This window comes from Pan paniscus, chromosome 1, assembly GCF_029289425.2.
Source record: "Pan paniscus chromosome 1, NHGRI_mPanPan1-v2.0_pri, whole genome shotgun sequence".
Taxonomy (NCBI): domain Eukaryota; kingdom Metazoa; phylum Chordata; class Mammalia; order Primates; family Hominidae; genus Pan; species Pan paniscus.
The window spans coordinates 95,357,940-95,374,331 of NC_073249.2; the positions used below are offsets into that span (position 1 = coordinate 95,357,940).

General features: G+C 47.4%; 1 protein-coding gene across 4 annotated transcripts in view; it reads right to left on the minus strand.

Annotated features, from left to right (window-relative positions):
* Positions 1-6,669: 6,669 nt before the first annotated feature.
* Positions 6,670-16,392, minus strand: part of IL6R (interleukin 6 receptor) — a 62,984-nt gene continuing 53,261 nt past the window's right edge. For 3 of the 4 annotated variants that reach the window (XM_003817110.5, XM_055101180.2, XM_055101179.2), the window contains one exon: positions 6,670-11,016. In XM_003817110.5, the coding sequence (XP_003817158.1) occupies positions 10,770-11,016 (247 nt within the window). In that variant the 3' untranslated portion in view covers positions 6,670-10,769. The other variant, XM_063605053.1, reaches the window with a different exon arrangement.

Below are 16,392 nucleotides of genomic sequence, written 5' to 3' on the forward strand. Positions count from 1 at the left end.
CCTGACAGCCTCCCAAAGTACAAGGATTGTAGGTATGAGCCACTGCACCGTCCTGGACTGCTTCAGATGGTGTACTTGCAAGTGAAACATTCTTTCTAAAACCCTTGCACGTTTTAAAATGGAGAATCTCAAGCATTTTTAGAAACTAATACAATGGGCTGGGCACAGTGGCTCACGCCTGTAATCCCAGCACTTTGGGAGGCCAACGCAGGCAGATCACTTGAGGTCAGGAGTGATCCACCTCCAACCGGGAGGTGGAGGTTGCAGTTAGCTGAGATTGTGCCACTACACTCCAGCCTGGGCAACAGAGTGAGACACTGTCTCAAAAAAAGAAATGAATACAATGAACCACCCTGTCCCATCACCCAGCATCAACAATTACTGTCTTACAGCCAATTTTGTTTTGTCTGTGATCCCCACCTACTTCTTGTACATTTTAATAAACAATTTTTCATAGGCAGTATAATATGATTGGACTATTCCAAAATAGAGGGGTTATAATTGTTTAATAAAGCTATCTTTAATTCTAAAAGCAATGCTCATTTAAAAAAATTAAATATGTACACAAGAAAAAAGAGCAAATCCGGTCTTCAGTGACTTCCTAAATGCACTTAGAACATTGCAGAGGTTTGGCTGGGCATGGTGGCTCACACCTGTAATCCCAGCACTTCGGGAGGCCGAGGCAGGTGGATCACCTGAGGTCGGGAGTTCAGGACCAGCCTGGCCAACATGGGGAAACCCTGTCTCTACTAAAAAATACAAAATTAGCCAGGCATGGTGGCGCATGCCTGTAATCCCAGCTACTCGGGAGGCTGAGGCAGGAGAATCGCTTGAACCTGGGAGGCGGAGGTTGCGGTGAGCCAAGATCACGCCGTTGCACTCCAGCCTGGGCAAAAAGAGTGAAACTCTGTCAAAAAAAGAAAAAAGAACATTGCAGAGATGCTCAACATAGTAGACATCCAAGGCGGCCTCCCTCCCACCTGGCCCTTGCCCTCAGCCCTCCCCTGTACCCCCGGCAGGCCTCCCGCTCCCCAGACCCTCCTACTCTGCTCCCTCACTCCCTAGACCAGATTAGTCATTTGCTCCCAGACACAGCATTTGCTTGTTAATTGTGTGGCTGACCAGGCATATTGCCAACTCCTGGAGGAGGACATTGGTTCCTCTTGTACCCCACACCCAGCACAGTGGCCTAGTAAACATTCCTTAAATGAATTCTTGCACCCAGAGAGCAGCTCCACTCACAGAGTGGTGACCATTCATCCTTTCAGAGGGAGTGGATGTAATAAGGCTTCCATACCATCAGTAAAGCACAATTTGGCTGGGCGTGGTGGCTCACGCCTGTAATAGCACTTTGGGAGGCCGAGGTGGGCAGATCACTTGAGGTCAGGAGTTCAAGACCAGCCTGGCCAACATAGCAAAACCCCATCTCTACTAAAAATACAAAAATTATCCAGGCATGGTGGTGTGTGCCTGTAATCCCAGCTACTCAGGAGGCCGAGGCAGGAGAATCGCTTGAACCTGGGAGGCAGTTGTGGTGAGCCAAGATGGCACCACTGCACTCCAGCCTGGGCAACAGAGCAAGACTCTGTCTGAAAAATAATAAATAAATAAATAAAGCACAATTTGAGAATTTTCAGGAAGTTCATCAAAGTTTATACCAAGGAACCAACAGGAGAAAACCAAACCATTCATGCAGTGCAGAGGTGTGGCTAGGTATAGATGGAGGGAAAGTGGCTTGATTTGGTCCCTGATCAGAGAGAGTTAACTATGTCAGGAACTAGTTTTGCCCCTCTCCTTTGAGACCCATCTCTGGCTGCCACTGCCTTAGGATCACCTATGGGAGCCCCCAAGCCATGCCTTTGTATGTGCGCTCAGACTCCCATGGGTCAGCCTCCAGCCCCAGCTCACACTGATAAACGTGACAAACCACATGAGGATACCAGGTCCATCTCCTCCTGGGGCGAGTGGGTCAGGCCCCACCCCACACAGGGTGAGGGCACCTGGCCTGAGAAAGGGCTTGGTAAGAGAAGCCCATGAGGTGGTCACCAGTGGCTGGGGGCCGGAGCCCCATGGCAAAAGCAAAGAGCACCAGCCTTCCAGTCCAGCAGGCCCAGGTTTGGAGTCTAGTTCAGCCTCTTAACTAGCATGGGCATCTTGGACCACCATCTTCAATATAAGCCTCAGTTGCCTCATCTGTAAACAGGTGAGAATACTTACATGGCAGCCACATTAAGGAAGAATATCCTGTTTATAAAGCACATGGTGGAGAGGCAGTAAATGGTAGCCGTTATTTACTTTTTTATTTTTTTATTTTTTGAGGCAGGGTCTCACTCGTCACCCAGGTTGGAGGGCAGTGGTGTGATCACAGCCCACTGCAGCCTCACACTCCCAGGCTCAGGTGATCCTCCCACCTCAGCCTCCCGAGGAGCTACGACTACAGGCATGTGCCAGCATGCCCAGCTAGTTTTTTGTATTTTTAGTAGAGACAGGGTTTTGCCATGTTGGCCAGACTGGTCTCGAACTCCTGGGCTCAAGCAATCCATCCACTTCAGCCTCCCAAAGTGCCGGGATTACAAGCATGAGCCACAGCGCCCAGCTGCCATTCTTTTTTTTCTTTCTTCCCCTTCGACCCCTGTCCCCCCAACACACAGTGTCTCAACCTGTTGCCCGGGCTGGAGTACAGTGGTACTATCACGGCTCACTGCAGCCTCCAACTCCTGGGCTAAAGGGATTCTCCTGCTTCAGCCTCCCAGGTAGCTGGGACTACAGGCATGCACCACCATGCTCGGTTAATGGGTTTTTTAAAAATTATTTTGTAGAGCTGGGCTCAGTGGCTCACACCTGTAATCCCAGCACTTTGGGAGGCTGAGACGGGCGGATCACCTAAGGTTGGGAGTTTGAGACCAGCCTGACCAACACGGAGAAACCCCGTCTCTACTAAAAATACAAAAAATTAGCCGAGCATGGTGGCACATGCCTGTAATCCCAGCTACTCGGGAGGCCGAGGCAGGAGAATCGCTTGAACCCGGGAGGCAGAGGTTGTGGTGAGCCGAGATTGTGCCATTGCACTCCAGCCTTGGCAACAACAGCAAAACTCCATCTCAAAAAAAAAAAAAAATATTTTGTAGAGATGGGTCTCACTATGTTGCCCAGGCTCGTCTTGAACTCCTGGCCTCAAGCCATCCCCCTGCCTTGGCCTCCCAAAATGCTGGAATTACAGGTGTGAGCCACTGCGCCCAGCCAGTAGCCATTATTATTAGGTAATTTTAGTAGATATCTCTACCACAAAGGGCCTGTGAACTTCTAGGTAACCAGTAAGGCCAGTTGGTGTACTGCTTTGCTGCCATAGATGTTTGTTTTCTAGTTAACACCCACTGAAACATGTTGCTGTGAATCTTACCTCTAGCCCTGTGGTCCCCAGCACAGAGATCTTCAAAGCTGGCTGTACAGCAGCATCACCTGTGTAACTTACACTCATGCTACTGTGATTGCCCGGGTCAAAGGTTGGCACCTGGCCTCCTTCTGATGCACAGGCCCACCCACAGAAGGGATCCACTGAAGCCCACCAGGTCCGGAAGTATGAGGAACCCCCAGCATCCACCTCATTGTGGAACTCACGGTCCAGCCACTCTCAGGATGGATCACCACCTTCATCAGAACCATCTGGGCAGCTTATATAGCTTTCTGGGGGCCCAGCTCAGACCTATTGAACTGGAATCCCTGAGGGTGAAGCCAGGAATGGGGTTCTAACAAGCTGGCCGCATTACATGCTGAGGTGCATTTATGTTCTGCAGGAAAACATGCTGCCTGCGTGAGTGGTGCGTGCAGGTGCTGGCTTCCTCTGCTTTTTACTTCTCTCTTCATCTATCTCTGGTAACAGACTCTACCATGCCGTACCTGTCTCCATCATTTAAAAACTCTTATAGAGCAGCACACTAATTTAAAAACCAAAATAGAATAAAGTTGCTCTTCTGATAATTTTTTTTTTTGAGACAGAGTGCTCACTGCAACCTCTACCTCCCAGGTTCAAGCGATTCTCATGCCTCAGCCTCCTGAGTAGCTGGGACTACAGGCGCCCACCACCATGTCCAGCTAATTTTTGTATTTTGAGTAGAGATGGGGTTTCACCATGTTGGCCAGGCTGGTCTTGAACTCCTGACCTCAAGTGATCCACCCGCCTTGGCCTCCCAAAGTACTGGGATTACAGGCGTGAGCCACTGTACCTGGCTTCCTGATACATTTCATTCTTTAAAAAATCATACTGACATATCAAAATGCAGCTTCCCATGATGCAGTGAGCTATTTTTTTTCAGGACATTGGGCAGCTTTATTAAGCAATTTGAAGTTAGAAGAAAGAACACCCTTAATTTAATAATGCATACACCTATAGTGTGAATGCTTACACACACACACACACACACACACACACACACAGAGTACTGAAAAACTTAACTTTATTCAAGTTGTGGATTGTCATCAAAAACTGGGTATGAAGTAGGACATGGCTGAACTAGTGGTGTTTTGTTTGCTTGTTTCTTTCTTTTTTGAGACAAGGTCTTGCTGTCACCCAGGGTGGAGCGCAGTACCACAATTATGGCTCACTATAACCTTGAACTCTGGGCTCAAGCAATCCTCCCGCCTCACCCTCTTGAGTAGCTGGGACTACAGGCAGGTGCCACCACACCTGGTTAATTTTTTTTCTTTTTTATAGATATAGGGAAATGTACTTCTTCCTCTTTTCTCATTTTTATTTTTTCTTATTTAGAGATAGGGTCATGCTATGTGCACCAGGCTGGTCTTGAACTTATGGCCTCGAGCAATCCTCCCACCTCAGCATCTCAAAGTGCTGGGATTACAGGAATGAGCCACTGCACCTGGCCTGTTTTGTTTTTTAAGTGACATACACCTGCAGAAGATGGGAACTTCCATAAAGACATTAGAGATTGGGTAGTGTTTGAAAGATGGTGCAACAGGCCCCTCACCCTGTGGCCCGCGGGCTCACCACTCCGCCTAAGGAGTTGCTCTGAGCTCTCGCCCCAGCCCTTGTACACAGCAGTGCTGCATTTGAACCTTTCTTTTATTTTTTTGTGTTTTTTTTTTTTTTGGAGATGGAGTCTCACTCACTCTTTGTCACCCAGGCTGGAGTGCAGTGGTGTGATCTCAGCTCACTGAAACCTCCGCCTCCCGGGTTCAAGCAGTCCTCCTGCCTCAGCCTCCCTAGTAGCTGGAATCACAGGTGACCGCCACCGTGCCAGGCAAATTTTTTTTATTTTTAATTTTTGAGACAGAGTCTGGCTCTGTTGCCCAGGCTGGAGTGCAATGGCACGATCTCATCTCACTGCAACCTCTGTCTCCCAGGTTCAAGCGATTCTCCTGCCTCAGCCTCCAGAATAGCTGGGATTACAGGTGCCCGCCACCACATCCAGCTAATTTTTGTATTTTTAGTAGAGACGGGGTTTTGCCATGTTGGCCAGGCTGGTCTCGAACTCCTGACCTCAAGTGATCCACCCACCTCAGCCTCCCAAAGTGCTAGGATTATAGGAGTGAGCCACCGCACCTGGCCTTAAAGGCCTTTCACCTCGCCAGCACACCTCTGCTACTGGAGGATGGAGGATGGCAAACACTGTTTCCTGCCCCTGCCCTGTAATTCTCACAGATATTCAGAAAGGTTTGGTTGCCCTGTGCCTCAGTAAATAAGGAAAATGCTTTCTTAGAAGGCTGCTCCAGTAACTGCATGTTCCTGGCCATCCTCTACAGAAATCACCATCTGCTCTCCTAAGTTCTTCTGGAAAGAGCACCGTAACCATGTCATCCTAACAGCAATGCCATGAAGAAAGGGAGGCAGCTCCCTCCACGTCCTGGCTCCAGTGCCCACTCCCGTGCCCCCTCCATGGCCCACGCAGCCTGGCCACCTGGGCGACATCTGGTCCCTGTGTCACTTTCTGCAAGACAAGGACCAGCCTCAAAGAGGAGAGCATGGTGTCCTGAAGGAGATGGCGGCCGCCATCACCTGTCCTGTGGCTTTCCTCTGACTGCCCAGGTGGGGGCCCAGAGGCGGCGCCTCTCAGTCCAGCTTTGAGTGGAGTTACATAATTTCCAGGCTTCCCTGCAGTTCTCTCCTCCCCATCCCTGAACTGTTTACACAGTAGCTCTCACCCACAAAGAGTCCGCATGATGGCTTTTCCTCTGTTTGGAAGATGTGGATGGCTGTGTCCCAAGTTTTTCCTACCTAAGATCCTTTTCAGTAGGGGATGGATTTGGTCTATCTGATGATCAAGAGTTCAGGGTGGCCTTTGTGATAGTGTTACACCCCCTCCCAGGTCCAATAAACAGTCTTCTGACAAATAATGGCCCTTCCTTTTCCTTCCCCACCTGTCCACCACCTGGTAATGTGATGTAAGCGTGGCAAAATCCCACACACCCCTTCCAGAAATCCCAGGACTCGTGTGGGAAATACTTTCATAATTAAAGCCTTCTGAGAAATTGCTGCTCCTTCCTTGAACTTACCTACTTTTGAGCGGTCCTTTAATCCTGCATTAAGGGGATACCCCCCAAAAAATGGTTCTACTTAATTATCCCCCCTTCCTCACTCCTTTCTCCTCATGAATCAGGCAAGCCTTTTTTTTTCAGATGACCCAGATGCCCAAAGCAATAATTACATTTCAAGGGTATTTTTAAAAAGTATTTATTCCAAACACAATGTTCACTTTAAATGCAAAATAGCTGGTAAAAAGAAAAAAAAAAACACTGAAAAATATACTGACCCTTTGCCCCATATACAGACATCAGCCTTTGGTATTTGCTTTCAGGTAATTAGGTAAAACAAACAAACAAAAACTTGAAACTATTATTTATCTCCAAGAAAACAACGTAGAGTTGAGGTATTCTATTTAACAGATGTGATCTCCATCCAATAAGGTCTCTCTGTTAATTAACAGCCTTGTGACATGCTGTTCCAATCCTTTCCTCCTAAAGTAGAATTTCATTTGAGCATATGTTCATAAAACTGACAGTGTTCCTTAATAATCACTAAGGTTGCCATAGAAACTCCCTGGTGCTGGCGCCCAGCCGCACGGAGGACAGGAGGCCTTCACAGGGCACTGAGGAGGGCCTGGCACGGACCCTGAACTGGCCCGCCTGCCCCTCCGTGTGCAGCCCCTGCCCACGGCTGCACGGGACAGCCGGGTGCAGGGCTCTTGCCTCAAAGGGTCACAGGTTGCCCCTGCATCTCCAAATTAAGACCACCAACTCCACCTGGAGCTGGTGTCAGCATCCTCCCCACCTGGGTTAGCCTTCTGGACGTGCTGTGAGATAATAGAGCTCAGCACCAAAGCAGCCGGGAAGACATTCCTGAACATTCTCCAGGAAACAAACCCATAGACCACAACATGCCCAGCCTGCCCCACTGGGCCCTGTTCACCACCAGGTGGGCTTCCAGCCTGGTTCCAGCAACAGATTCCACAACCTGCCGCGGCAACCAGTTTCCTTTCTCCCAAGACAGCAGGGAAGTGCCAGAGGCTCCGTGTGAACTCAGAGCCTGATAAAGAAAGCGCAAGGGCAAGTCCCCATCAGGGCCAAGAGCTCTCTGAGTTACCGAAGGCCTCGTCAACATAGCCAGTGCTACCCCTGGACACATTTCTTGAAAATATTTCATTAATGCTACAAACATTATTGATCATTTTACTTTAGGCCTTGAACCAGCATATTTTTTACTTTCCCCATCCAGCAGGATAAGCTGTCGTATTTAACCTAAATGGTCTCTGTCTCAGCGTTTCATGTCTGGCTGCGTGGCAGATGGCTACAGGTGTTAGGCAAATAACAGCACTGCTGGGGACTCAAGGCAGTGGGGGTGCTGCAGAAACACAGGTAGAAATGCCCCGTGCATTGAGACACACGCTCAGTCACCACAGATTAGAGAACATAGAGAGCTTAGGATGTATACCTGTGTACGCTGAGCCAGGCCTACAGCCCAGAGAAGACATTTTTTCTTCATTTACATTAGCTTATGAAAAATAAAGGGAAAGCAACCCTCTTCAATACAAAAACAAAAAAACAAAACAAAACAAAGCAATTCCATTACAATAAAAATGAAAGCAATAACAATTTGGAGATCAAAGCTGCCTAGCTCTGGGCAATAATGAGCTATCTGGATTTCACATCTTCCGCTAGCATGGTTCTGCCCGGCTTTGGTAACACCACATGTGGGTAAAACGGTATAAAGAATTGAAGAACTGTGGGCACAGAATCACCCTTACTGCAGATTCTCATTCTTAATATTTCCCTTTAACAGCATTTTGCTGTTCTCAAGTCTCAGAAACTTTATGTGGTGGGATGGGAGGGAACCACCATAACCACCTGCCTGCCTTTTTTTTTCTTAACTGTTATTGTTCATAATAGAGATGGTGTCTCACTATGTTACCCAGGTTGGTCTCAAACTCCTGAGCTCAAGCAATCCTCCCACCTTGGCCTCCCAAAGTGCTAGGATTACAGGCGTGAGCCACCGCGCCCGGCCATCCTGCCTTTTTGCCAACCTAAGATGAGTTGCCTCAAGCAGCAATAGGGTCTAAAATCTACAGACAAGCCCAGCAATGAAAATCACGGCTTACTGAAGACAGTAACAGCTTAAACCTGGAAAACCGTAAACAAAACATGGTCACTTTCATCCTTTCGCACCTGTCTGGTGATGGTGGTGGTTTTTCTAAGAGGGTAGAGTATTAGAAAAGTTTTGTGGTCTGGTAAATTTTGGGTCCATGGTTACACGGCTGATTTAAATCATATCCCCACTCTGGAATACCCTGATAACTTGAGAGCTAACTGGGTAACCACTAACACCACTGAATTTTCAAAGCTCGGACAGAAAAGTCAGCTGAAGTGGTTAATCATGGTGTTACAACTAGACATTTAGTCCTGCTTCAATTCTTGCAGAGCTGAATCAACTCAAGGAACTAAATAAAAAGAGGAAGGCACCGAGGTAAGGGATTTTTTTTAAATGGGATTTTTTTAAAACCTCTTTGATAGCAGAAAGCTCAGGGCTTTCAGGGTGGGGAATTTCTAGGACCCTGCCGGGTAGTCGTGGGAGGCTTCCTTCTCGGCACTGGGACAGGGACCGGACACCCTCTCCATAACCACCTGGGGGAGTAGTCACACGCTGGTTTTTCCCTAGAGTAGAGAAGAGGCAGGCTATTTTTCCACTTTTTAAGACAAAAACAAAATACAGAATGAAACCACAATCTCTTCTCTAATGGGGAAAATATTGTTTCTTTTTCTTTTTCTTTTTCTTTTTTTTTTTTTTTTTTTTGAGACAGGGTCTCACTTGCTCTGTCACCCAGGCTGGAGTGCAGTGGTGCAATCTCGGCTCACTGCAGCCTTGACCTCCCAGGCTCAAGAGATCCTCCCACCTCAGCCCCCCAAGTATCTGGGACTTCAGGCACACTCTACCACACTTGGCTAATTTTTATGCTTTTTGTAGAGATGGGGTTTTATCACATTGCCCAGGCTGATCTCAAACTCCTGGACTCAAGTGATCCTCCTGCCTCGACCTCCCGAAGTGCGTGGGCCACCATGCCTGGCAGGAAAATATTTTTTCTCTTCCTCCTTTTTCACTTGACTTGGTTTTGGGCTAAACAAAGTTATGGTGCTTCCCCCACACCTAAGTAAGTTACTTCTATGCTGACACAGCGAATATTGGATATTCCACCCTCTCAAGAGAAAACAGTCAGCAGTTTTTTAAAAACCAAGTTTAAACGCATTCTTGCCAGGCTCATTTTTCTTTTCACATTGTCTTCCTTAATATTATCTTCCCTAGTTACCCAGGTTCAGCTGACAACAAACAAAGCTGCAGTAAAACCGTTTTGATCTCAGCAATGGCAGAAGCCCTCCCTGCTGCTAGCTCTCCTTTGTGGGAGGTGGGGAAGAGAGAACATTGGTTTTCAGAGGCTGTGATCCCCCACTCAGCTCCCACTCTACAGGGGATGGTAGAGACCCTGTGCCCCTCTCCTCTCCTTCCTCTGCTTCTCACCTGAGGTCCTGCAACCCAAAGCCAATGCAGTTGCCTCTGTATTCAGCAAATGCCTAGGATCATCATTCACATTTAGCAAAATGCTAATGAGGAACTAATTATAATTCTGTTGAAAACGACCAGGCCCTGAGATACTGTATTATTCACCCACTCACCCTCAGCTGTTTTTCAACTGTAGGGAAGAAAGGGAGGAGAGAGCTTCTTCCCCCAGCCTTGGCGGTTTAAGTGAAAGCCGTCCCCAGGCCTAGAAAAACAGAATTTGCGAAGGCACTTGGGTTTTAAGAGTTTGAGTTGGAAGATGAAACGATGCAGTGGGCCAGGAGCATGGCGGCTGGAGGAGGCTTTGGCTGGAAATCCATCCCACCTGCCTGAGGGTGCAGCTTGTGCAGAGGTGTTGAGGGGTGGGCTGCCAGCCGCTTCTCCACACCGAGGCCCCCACCAACCTGCCCAGCTTTTGAGTGTCCGTGTGAGTGTCCAAAGAGTCTTGATATGGTTCTCTTCACAGTGGCCCAAGTTCACTCTAACCCCTTTAAGCTGGGCATTTGGAAAGGGAGGTTTGAAACCTCAACCAGCTGAACAGCTGGAGCAGGCTGATTTTCCCCTGGCGTAGAACCTTCCGCAAGGCTCTTCCGTGAAGCCAAAGGCCGCACACCCCTGAGATAAGCTGGCATGGCAGTGAGAAGCATCTTTTGCTGAGCCCGTTTGTGTTTTGTCATCCACAGGGTCCAGGCTGCTGGTGCCACCCAGCCAGCTATCTGGGGAAGAAGTAGTCTGTATTGCTGATGTCATAAGGGCTCCGTGGGTCCCTGGCATCTGGTCGGTTGTGGCTCGAGGTATTGTCAGACCCCAGGCTGCTGGGGGACACCGGTGGGGAGATGAGAGGAACAAGCACTGGGGTGGGTCGAGGCCTCTCCGGGACCAGCTGCCCCAAAGAGTACGGCGGATGCATGCTTGTCTTGCCTTCCTTCAGAGCCCGCAGCTTCCACGTCTTCTTGAACCTTCACACAAACACACAAAGACAAACCACACAGATGTTTAGCTCCCCCTGTGACAAGCCCACAGTGGAAAATACCAACAGCTGGCTGCCCTGGTGGCCTGGCGCGCCCAGGTTTCAGCTCAAAGGAGCAATAACTATCAGCTGTCTTTTTGGTTTTTGTTCATTTGTTTGTTTTGAGACAGGATCTTGCTCTGTTACCCAGGCTGGAGTGCTATGGCGTGATCTCAGCTCACAGCAGCCTCAACCTCCTTGGGCTCAGGTGATTCTTCCACCTCAGCCTCCTGAGTAGCTGGGGCTACAGGTGTGTGCCACTACATCCGGCTGATTTTTGTATTTCTCATAGAGACAGGGTTTTGCCATGTTGCTCAGGCTGGTCTTGAATTCCTGGGCTCGAGCAATCCGCCCGCCTCGGCCTCCCAAAGTGCTGGGATTACAAGTATGAGCCGGCACACCCGACCCGACTGTTTTTATCACCAGGGAGTTCACCATACTCTGAAGAGTTGGTGAGTTTCCAAAACACTCCCAAGGAAATAGATGTGTATTGTTGGTCCAATTTACAAGTGAAGAAACTGAGGCACCAAAAAGTCACTTAACAGTCCCTTAATTGTCCCATTGCAGAGGCTGTTCGTTAGGTACACATCATCAGTCCCAAATCCATTTACTTAAAAAAAAGAAAAATAGGCTGGGCACAGTGGTTCACGCCTGTAATCCCCACACATTGGGAGGCCGAGGTGGGCAGATCACCTGAGGTCAGGAGTTCAAGACCAGCCTGGCCAACATGGTGAAACCCCGTCTCTACTAAAAATACAAAAATTAGCCAGGCGTAGTGGCAGGCACCTGTAATCCCAGCTACTTGGGAGGCTGAGGCAGGAGAATCGCTTGAACCCGGGAGGCGGAGGTTGCAGTGAGCTGAGATTGTGCCATTGCACTTCAGCCTGGGCAACAAGAGCGAAACTCTGTCTCAAAAAAAAAAAAAAGAAAAGAAAAGAAAAAAAGAAAGCATTATTTTAGTAGGGAAAGAAAATGGGCCTCTCCGTCAAAGTAAGGCTGGCAGGAGGCAGATAATTTGCAACCGCCATGTAATAGCAGGAAAAGGGTCCCAATGCTCCCTCAACTGCCTTCCTGTTCCTCTTGCTCCTAATGTTGCTGACCTCCCCAGTTCTCCCTACACCTCTGGGTCCACTCCCACCATGCTGGTGAGTTCCCACAGACTCAACTGTGGGCACCACTGGGCACAATTTGACTCATCTGACAGGAAAGTCAATGCTACACAGGAAGGAGATAGACATCTTTCTGATCACAGCTTGGTTCAGTGCTCCACTCTGGGCCCAAAGCCAGGGCTCAGTAACTGAGAAAAGTCACTTGACAGCTCAAAGAAAGATGAAATGGTGACATGGATCTTCAAAAGCACAGTCACGTCCCCTTCCTAAAGGGGCCCTTCAACTGTGCCAGGGTGGCCAGTGCCCCAAGCCTCAGCCCCTCCCTCTTGCTTCCCACTTTGTGACTGACATGCCTCTTAACCCCAAAGTGGGAACAAGGTGGCCTCCCTCAATTCCATGGAAGATCAGTTACTCCAGGAAGGGCTGGGAAAGAGGAGGGGAAACCAATGTCAAAAACAAGATTTGGGGATTTTCCTTGGGTTTCTTTTTATATCGACAGGTTATTCCTGTCCTTGTTATGATAAATAATTAATAGTTGGCTCCAAATCTGCCACTGGCTTTTAGCTTGGTATCCAAATGAAATAAACAATCTGCAGAATGTTATTTAGGGCTTCACCATGTGGACACCACACAGGAAGAGAGCCCAGCAGGGCTGCTGACTAGAGCTATGCTGAGTCATTGAATGGAGTTCTCCTGTAAGAAAGGACTGAGGAGAGAATCATTACACTCTGGATTTCAAAGAATTCAGACTCTCTGACCCAGGAATTCTACTTCTGGGAAAAGAAAGAACATAGCTATAAAAAAAAAAAAACCCCTTTATGCACAAAGATGTTCAACACAGTGTTTTTTATAAAAGCAAAATAAGGCCGGGTGTGGTGGCTCATGCCTGTAATCCCAGCACTTTGGGAGGCCAAGGTGGGTGGATTACTTGAGGTCAGGAGTTCAAGACCAGCCTGGCCAATGTGGCAAAACCCTGTCTCTACTAAAAAAGAATTAGCCAGGTGTCGTGGCGCATGCCTGTAATCCCAGCTACTTGGGAGGCTGAAGCAGGAGAATTGCTTGAACCCAGGAAGCAGAGGTTGCAGTGTGCTGAGATTGTGCCACTGCACTCCAGCCTGGGCAACAGAGTGATGCGTCTCAATAAATAAATAAATAAATAAATAAATAAATAAAATAAAAGCAAAATAACACCCAAATAATTGGTAATGTTTGGGTGCCACCAATTAGGAGTAATAGGAGGTTGATTAAGAGAAATTGGTATATCCACCTAATACTACAGCTAATGAAAGTGAGATTTATGGCCAGGCACGGTGGCTCACGCCTGTAATCCCAGCACTTTGGGAGGCCTAGGCGGGCAGATAACGAGGTCAGGAGTTCGAGACCAGCCTGACCAACATTGTGAAACCCCACCTCTATTAAAAAATACAAAAATTAGCCAGGCATGGTAGCAGGCGCCTGTAATCCCAGCTACTCAGGAGACCGAGGCAGGAGAACTGCTTGAACCCAGGAGGCGGAGGCTGCAGTGAGCTGAGATCGCACCATTGCATTCCAGCCTGGGCAATAAGAATGAAACTCCATCTCAAAAAAAAAAAAAAAAAGTGAGATTTACAAAGAATTTGTACTAATGTGAAAGAATGCCTATGTTATAGTGCTAAGTGTGAAAGGCAGGATGCAGAGCTGAGGATACAGAATAATCATGGCTGTGTAAAAACAAACAAGAAACTAGGCAGAGGAAAAAGACTCAGGAGATTTGTCTAAATATTAAGTGTTCTTGATCTGGGTGTTGATTGTAAAACCATCTCCACAGGGTTGACAAAAATTGCATGCTGGGTTCTGGACAGAAATATATTAATAGTTATAATGAAGCAGTAATCAGGCTGCACTTTGGCCCATTTCCTTATTGCAAAAAGTCACGTAGCCCTAGACACTGACCATCTGCATCCCCGTTGTTTCTGTAGATAGGATTTCTGACATTAGGATCCTAAGACTTTTGTTTAAGGATCACTTAAGATGTTTTACAGACCCCTAATTCCGGCAACCAGTTTGAAGACCCTCACAGAGGAACGGGATTGGCATGAGAAGACAGCTTCTTCATCTCCTTGTCCCAGGGCCTCACCCTACACCCTGCAACCAGTCAACCATCTCCACACTTTGGCCCAGTCCAACATTTTTACAACCCTAGCCCCAAATTCCTTGGGGAGATGGATTTGAGGTGTGGGCGGAGGATTACCTAGGTGCCGAGGCAAGACACTGAAGGCACAAACTGTTTCAGTATAATAAAGAAAATAGAATAAGAATAGTCATAATACAAATTAGATACAGAGATGATCATGAACAATTATCAATCATTATTATAAACATTATTAATCATTAGCTTTTAATATTACTCTTTGTTCCATTACTAATATAACCTAGGAATAACCGGCAGGTATAGGGTCAGGTGCTGAAGGGACATTGTGAGAAGTGACCTAGAAGGCAAGAGGTGAGCCCTCTGTCATGCCCACATAAGGGCGCTGGAGGGCTCCTTGGTCAAACGGTAACGCCAGTGTCTGGGAAGGCACCTGTTACTTAGCAGACCGCAAAAGGGAGTCTCCTTTCCTTGGAGGAGTCAGGGAACACTGTCCTCCACCAGCTTCTTGTGGAAGGCTGGATATTATCCAGGCCTGCCCGCAGTCATCCAGAGGCCTAAACCCCTCCCTGTGGTGCTGTGCTTCAAGGGTCATGCTCCTTGTCCACTTTCATGCTCCTCCCGCACTCCTGGTTCCTCTTCGAAGTTCATAGTAGATAGCAGTAGAAGAAATAGTGAAAGTCTTAAAAGTCTTTGATCTTTCTTATAAGTGCAGAGAAGAAAACCCTGACATATGCTGCCTGCTCTCTGCTTCAGCTACCTAAAAGGGAAGGGCCCCCTATCCTGTAATCACATGACTTGCTTCACCTTGTCAATCACTTAGAAGATTTACCTTCCTTACCCTGCCCCCTTGTCTTGTATGCAATAAATATCAGCGAACCCAGACATTCGGGGCCACTACCGGTCTCTGCATCTTGATAGTAGTGGTCCCGCAGGCCCAGGTGCTTTCTCTTTATCTCTTTGTCTTGTGTCTTTATTTATTACAATCTCTCGTCTCCACACACGGGGAGAACACCCGCTAAGCTCCGTACGGCTGGCCCCTACAGAGGTTTCCTCCCATCTCCTCCTTTGGTGACCCTCTGATTAAACCTCTTTCTCTGCTGCAACCTGGTGTCTTGGCATCTTGACTTGCCACGTGCATCTCATTATAATTATAATGACATGGGTGTGTACACTTCATGGGGCTGTACACATGATGTGGGAACTTTTCTGTATGTTTGTTAGACTTCAATCACATTTACCTTTTGAAAATTAACAGTGGCTCTCTTTGGATGACATATTTTTTTTCCATTTGTCATTATTTAGCAAATCACCAGTAATAATCACATATCACATACATATGTATGTGTGTATGTATATATTTTTTAAGTCCCTATTGACCTAATATGGAAGCAATCTCTGTCCTCAGTTTTTTTTCAAAGTAACTGAATGGGTAACAAAGAAAGGTGAGCTTTCCTTTTGAAATATTCTAAGGCGAGTATGAATTCTTTTCTGAAAATCACTAAACTCAAAGAGGACTTTGAAACCAGCCAACCTGAGGGTGTCCAGAGCTGGCCTGGATGGGTGTGAGCAGGGCCTGGGGGCTGGAGAGGACACGGGGTGGGCAGAAAGAAGAAACAGATGAGCTCTCTGCTGCCTTCTTTTGCACCTTGACCTCCACCTTTTATCTATTTTACATATTTGGGCTTCAAAAAGTTTTGTTTAAAGAAAAGATTCTGTAGCTAAAAGAAGTTTTTTAAAATGCTCAAAACTCTCACTCTTTTTTAGAAAGATATGTAGAAACCAAGGTGCCACCCCTTTTACCCCAAAGGCCACAGACAGTGCCCACTGCACCCAGCCACCTCCATGGCCCAGAACACCATGAAAGTCCCTCTGCCCGTCCCCCAGCTGTGGAGGTAGCAGAAGCTCTGATTTTAAAATACTGGAATGATACACTACATTCAAAACGAAATGATGTTTAAGTCATAGGCATACACATAGGAAGTCCTCACTTAATGATGTAAGCTCATTCTAGATAAATATGCAGAAAAATAATTCTCTACTAGGAGAATTCTATTTTCCCAGTGCCTGATAACCTAAAATACAGAGA